Source organism: Syzygium oleosum, unplaced genomic scaffold, assembly GCF_021117445.2.
Source record: "Syzygium oleosum isolate NSW1041296 unplaced genomic scaffold, Sole_v2.1 Sole_v2.06, whole genome shotgun sequence".
Classification (NCBI taxonomy): domain Eukaryota; kingdom Viridiplantae; phylum Streptophyta; class Magnoliopsida; order Myrtales; family Myrtaceae; genus Syzygium; species Syzygium oleosum.
The window spans coordinates 12382958-12389157 of NW_026607490.1; the positions used below are offsets into that span (position 1 = coordinate 12382958).

Sequence of the window (6200 nt, forward strand, 5' to 3'; positions counted from 1 at the left end):
TGACTTGAGAATGTAGTAGTTAACATGATTGGATGTCCAGAGAATCTTAAATGCTGAACTTGAACATATATTAAATGGAGTAATAATGTATAGAAGAATATATTGTCGGCATGGTAAATAATTTCTATGAAGTTGATATCTCTATTTATATACACCAATTTAGATTGTACTGCGCCCACCATATCGGTGAACCCGACACGAACAAAGAATTATAGTCCTTCATGTTTCATCTGTAGAGAACTTGTCCGTTCCATTGATCTTCTAGATTAGTGGTGGCTCTGCCCCAGTGAGAAAGGAAGAAAGGCTTAAAGCAACGCTGATCAGTCCAATTTGGAGTGCTTCGAACTTTGAATGCTTATGGACCGCCAAACAAACTTGCCTATAAATACCAAGTGCTTCTCTTCATCGGCTTCATCAGCTCAAGCCTTCTTCAATAGCATTCACACCAAATCCTTCTACTACCTTCTCGAGTTCATTTCTCTTTGATTCTTACAAGGCAAAATGGGAGTCATCACCTACTCTCAAGAGTTCACATCTGCTGTTGCTCCAACGAGGATGTTCAAGGCTTTGGTCCTTGACTCACACAATGTCATTCCCAAGATTGTCCCCGGGGGCATCAAGAGTGTCGAGTTCATTGAGGGAGATGGTGGAGTTGGTAGCATTAAGCAAACTAACTTCAGCGAAAGTAAGTGGGATCACCACGTTGCTTTACCATGTCAAGTTGATCTATAGTATATAGAACTTAGAATTAAACCATCTACTTTCATGAATTTGTGGAATAGGTTCCCATATCAAGTACACCAAGCACAAGATCGATGCTCTTGATGTGGAGAACTTTTACTGCAAATTCACTTTGATCGAAAGTCATATCAAGTTCGAAAAAATCGATTTTGTCGTCTATGAGGTGAAATTTGTTGCGTTAGATAACGGTGGATGTATTTGCAAGATGACCGGTGAGTATCATTCCAAAGATAGTGCTGAGCTCAAAGAAGATATCAAGCAGGGTAAGGACAAAGATATGGGGCTATACAAGACCGTTGAGGAGTACCTTTTGGCAAACCTTGATGCTTGTGCTTAAATGGCCCTTTCCAAAATTCTATTGTGTGATGTGAGCTAAGTGGTGGAAAATTGGATTGCATTTTTCTTTCCTTTTTCTTGCTCCATTGGAGCTTTTGCGAGGAATGTTTTTCATGTGCTTTTATGTTTCCAAAGGGTCAGCACGTTGTGTAAGGTCATTTCACAATAAAACTTGAAAGACAATTGAGCGATCCATTAAATTAGATTGCACTTGCTTGGATTTTCCCCTAAAAGATGATCACCCCTTTGTCGTTACCAAGGTTAAATACTGCTCGACTTATACGAGAGTTGCTTCAAATATCCTAAATTTTCCACTTATGATTTTCAAGAAGTCTCTAGCTATGACTGAGGAGACGAATAATTGATATATGTAAGGCCGACGTGATTATGGTTGGTTATAGCATCTTGGTTTGGATGCCCATTGGGGGCCAACCATCCTCGTACATATAAGTCCTTGGGTGTGTTAACGACGCTATTGTCCCTCTTCATAGCCCACATTAGGTTATTAGTATGGTCCAACTAAATATGTTAATAGGCTCGGAGTTGAATTACTTCTTGGTGATCTCCCTAGATTAAAGTATTGGGTTTCTATTCGCACTCCTAACAAATGGTATCATAGCGAATGGTTGATTGGTGGCACTTGCAAAGTGTATCGGTGTTTGGTGAATATTTCAAGAAAGGAATCTAACCAATGTGGTTCGAGGGTTGCCTTCATGGTGTGGTCTAATGGAAGAGACCTGTAGTGAGGGTGGGTGTTGTCATATAATAACGGAGTCTCGATTTTAACCTTAATGATTTGATCCGTTGGAATGAAAGTGGGTGTTGGAGATTTGAATTGAGACATGTTGGTTCATAAGGATATATGAATTAAGGAGAAGTAGACCTTAACACTGAGCTCGCATGTGAGGAGAAGATTGTTAAAATGCGTGTGTGAATTATATAAGAAATGTCCCAAATCAGAGAATTTGTATAGCTTGTAACAGTTAATATATCATAATTGACATATAACTCATTGACTTAAGCTTTTGAGTGAACGTGGGTCCAATTGAATATGTTGATGAATTTAGACTTTGCCTCTCTCATGGTGATCTCCCACACAAATGTATCGAATTTCTACTAAGCATTCCCAACAATACCCTTGATTGCAACCACACTCAAGTGAAAGTCCATAGAAATGATGATTTAGATATTCAAAAGTCGATGATAATTCAATCCAAACTAGTCACTTCATAAAAAAAATCCATAAATTTTGATTTTTTATGTAATTTAATTGTAAATTGAGGGTGGTTTTGTTTCCTCACGCTTCCTACAATTATTCTAATGTATTTTACTTGAAAGCTTATTTGTTTATTTTTCTTTTTTTCTTGATTTTTTTCTTCAAACTTTTTTTTGTAATATTTGATATATTTTCTAATGTGGTGCCACTTTAGTGCCAACTATGCGAAAAAAATATTTAAAAAATACCACATCGGATTTTGGCATGTCATATTATCAAATTTGACTGCGGCCTGGCAAAAAAGACCAAATTGCTCCCAATAAAAGACATTTAGAATTTGATTGCAAAAATTCAAGTGTTTAGAACTTGATTGTATATATTGACAAATGTTTACTACTGGTGATGCCATTTTCCCAAATTTATATGTTGTGAAAGTTTTTGCTGTTTTGGATAAATAAAAGTCAAATTATGTGCGCCGCAAGATTTAGATTAAGTGAAAGTCAATTTTAATAGTTTTAGAATTCTAGTTGTACCTCAGTGCATTTTAACATGAAAACTTCTATTGCATAATAATATCATAGCCGCCTAACTTTTAGGTCGATATAGCCAATTATGCGTATAGTGACTCGATAATACATGATTAAATGTCTGGAGAATCTTAAATGATGAATTGAACGATTATATATTTGAGTAATCAATATATTATATAGAAGAATACATTGTCGGCATGATAAATAATCTATGAGATTTTATCTGCATGTGAAATTGATATCTCTATTAATTTCGCCAATTTAAATAGTACTCCGCCCTCCAAATCGGTCAACCCGACATGAACAGAGAATTATAATCTATGAGATTTAAATAATCGGCCAATTTAAATAATCTATGAGATTTTCCGTAATGTTCTAGATTTCTGGTCGCTCTGCCCCTAGAAAAAGCAAGAAAGGCTTAAAAAGCAAGGCTGATTGGTCCCAGTTCGCAGTGCTTTGAATTTTGAATGCTTACGGACTGCTAAACGACTAACTTGCCTACAAACTGGTTCTCTTCATCATCTTCATCAGCTCAAGCCTTCCTCAATAGAAAATCCTTCCATTTCCTACTTGAGTTCATCACTCTTTGCTTCTTACAAGGAAAACATGGGCGTCGTCACCTACTCTCAGGAGCTCACATCTGTCGTTGCTCCATCGAGGATGTTCAAGGCTTTGGTCCTTGACTCGCACAATGTCATTCCCAAGATTGTCCCCGGGGGCATCAAGAGCGTCGAGTTCATCGAGGGAGATGGTGGAGTTAGCAATATTAAGTAGACCAACTTTGGCGAAAGTAAGTCGGATAACAAATGTTTATCTGTCATGTCAAGTTCATTTATAGACCACAAAACTCAGAATTAATCTTTTCACTTTGTTGAATTCGTGTAACAGGTGCTCACATTAAGTGCACGAAGCACAAGATTGATGCTCTAGATGTTGAGAACTTTTACTGCAAATACACTTTGATTGAAAGTGATATCAAGTTCGACAAAATCGACTTCATTGTCTATGAGGTGAAGTTCACATCAGTTGATGGTGGATGCGTCTGCAAGATGACTAGCGACTATCATGTTAACGAAGGTGGAAAACTCAAGGAAGATGACATCAAGCAGGGTAAAGACAGGGCTACGGGATTGTTCAAGGCAGTTGAAGAGTACCTCTTGGCAAATCCCGATATTTGTGCTTAAATTGTCTTTTCAAAATCCTTTAGAGTGATAATTATCGGAAATTGAGGTGATTTGTTTTTTATGCTTCTTTCTGGCTCTAGCTTGGAGCTTTTGTGTGAGGAATGGCTTTTCTAGTGTCTTTCTATGCTCTAAAGGATTTGTTGGTTAAGTATAAGGTCGTGTCAGAATAAAATTTGAAAGAGCAATGAGCAATTCAATGATTGATGCATTGCCTTGGATTTTTCTCTCAAGTAGATCTCCCTTTGTGATTACCGTTCATCAAGTCGAATTTGCTTATGGATAGAGATCTATGGCACGTGATCGAAGAAGATAAACTCAAGGAAAAATCCAAGGAGAAGGTAAAGGAAGTCGAGTCCACGTTTGATGAATTGAAGGCGTGGAATAGCAGTGATCGGAGGATGTGAAGCCTAATTTGGCTATGCCTTGCGGATATCGTCCTGGTGAATGTGACCTTTGAGAAGATGACGAAGGATCTTTGGACGAAACTGGAAAATCTTTATCATAGGAAGTCGCTCGTGATCAAACTCTTTCTACGAAAGCGACTGTATAACCTGCGGATGAGTGAAGGTGATTCTTTTCTGCACACTTAAACGAGTTTAATACTATTTGTGGGCAACTTGCATCGATCGATGTCAATTTGGATGAGGAAGATAAAGTGTGTATTTTGCTGTGTTCATTGCCGAATTCATGGGAACATATAATTATTTCGATTGGCACTGGTATTAGTGCATTATCTTTTGAGGGCGTTGTAGCTGCTCTATTATATTAGGAGATTAGGAGAGCAGGTTCTAATAGTGCAATGCAAGAGGCTCTTTTCGTAAGGGGAAGGAATAGTGAACGATCCAAATTCAGATTTGGTGGCAGGAATAAATCCAGAAGAAGATCTAAAAGGATAGATCGATCGGAAATAACGTGTTGGAAGTGCAAAAAGCCTAGACACTTGAAAAAAGATTGCAGAAGCAAAAGTGTAAGTCCAAATAAACAAGATGAGGCATCATCCTCTAGTACAAAAAAAAATGATGACAATAGTAAGGGAGACATGTACCTCATTTGCAATTCATCACAAGATGACTGCAATGCATGGATAATTGATACTGGAGCGTCTTTCCACTTGATGCCTGTTCGCTCGTTTTACGACGAGGAATATCCTTCACTGAAATTTCGATCTTCGGTTTTTATTAAGGTAGGTTCTGTGGTTTGACTACTAGGAGAGTTGTGGTGAAACGTAAAGTGTAACATAGGATTGTATGGAATGGATAGAAATCTGATGGATTGAAAATGGATTTGGACTAAACAGAGTTTCAAGCTATGTTACAATACTCCTACGAAAGCTGTAAATGACTCGAAAGTTAAATAGAGTTACAGGAAGCTGTAAATACAGGAAGTAAAGATGCATAGGAAACTAAAGTGCAGATAAGCTTGAGTGTTTTTGCATTGTTGTTAGTCGTGTCCTCCTTCTTTGTTTCCTCTGAGTATTTGTATCTCCTCCTGTCTTGCAACTGCTCGTCGGTTACTTCCATGTTTTCAAACTTTGAATATTTTGGCGCTTCCAATAACTGCCTTTCTAACCACGTTTTTTAGTTTTGTTGTCCGCCAAAACTTGATCTCAACCGCTAAGATGATTTCAAATCTGGACAAGTAACTTCCCATGATATGCTCGTGCTCACTATCCCCACTTATGCTCGTAACTTCTTGCTGTCGTGATTTACGTGATTGGACTGTGATTCTTCAGTGCATTCTCGAAGCGTGAACCTCCCGAATTTCTGGAAAGTATCGTTGTCCTGAGGTATAAATATTCCAATGTCCCGAACTATAACTCTCCATATTTCGGTAAGTATACCCATTTTCATCAACTACCGAATTCGGGACACGATACCATTCACACTTGCTTTTCAACATGTTTCCGAATTTGGTCTAGACGTGTTTCGGCAAATGGTTGATTTCCATTACATACCATATTCGGCATTAAAACCGATTCGGCACTTATGCCGATTCTTATTTTGGTATCAACATATGCCCCCTTTTAAAAGAATTAAAAGAACTTTTAATTTTTTTAAATGTCGAAAGAAAAGACACTTACATTTTATTATTGCTATCGCTTCGTCACCTCACTTCGCGCGCTTTGCCCTTTTGTCTTCAAAACCTTCTTCTAAAAATCGTTCCTTTCCTCGTGCCCTTGCATTCTCACTTTTT

General features: G+C 37.8%; 1 protein-coding gene and 1 pseudogene across 1 annotated transcript; both read left to right on the plus strand.

The window, feature by feature from the left end:
• The first annotated feature begins 442 nt into the window (after positions 1-442).
• LOC130138322 (major allergen Pru ar 1-like) lies at positions 443-1133 on the plus strand. Its single transcript, XM_056312046.1, has 2 exons — positions 443-685; positions 783-1133. The coding sequence occupies exons 1-2, from the start codon at positions 502-504 to the stop codon at positions 1076-1078; spliced, it is 480 nt and encodes a 159-aa protein (XP_056168021.1). The 5' UTR covers positions 443-501; the 3' UTR covers positions 1079-1133.
• Positions 1134-3380: 2247 nt separating this feature from the next.
• LOC115666688 (major strawberry allergen Fra a 1-3-like) lies at positions 3381-4204 on the plus strand (annotated as a pseudogene).
• Positions 4205-6200: the final 1996 nt, after the last annotated feature.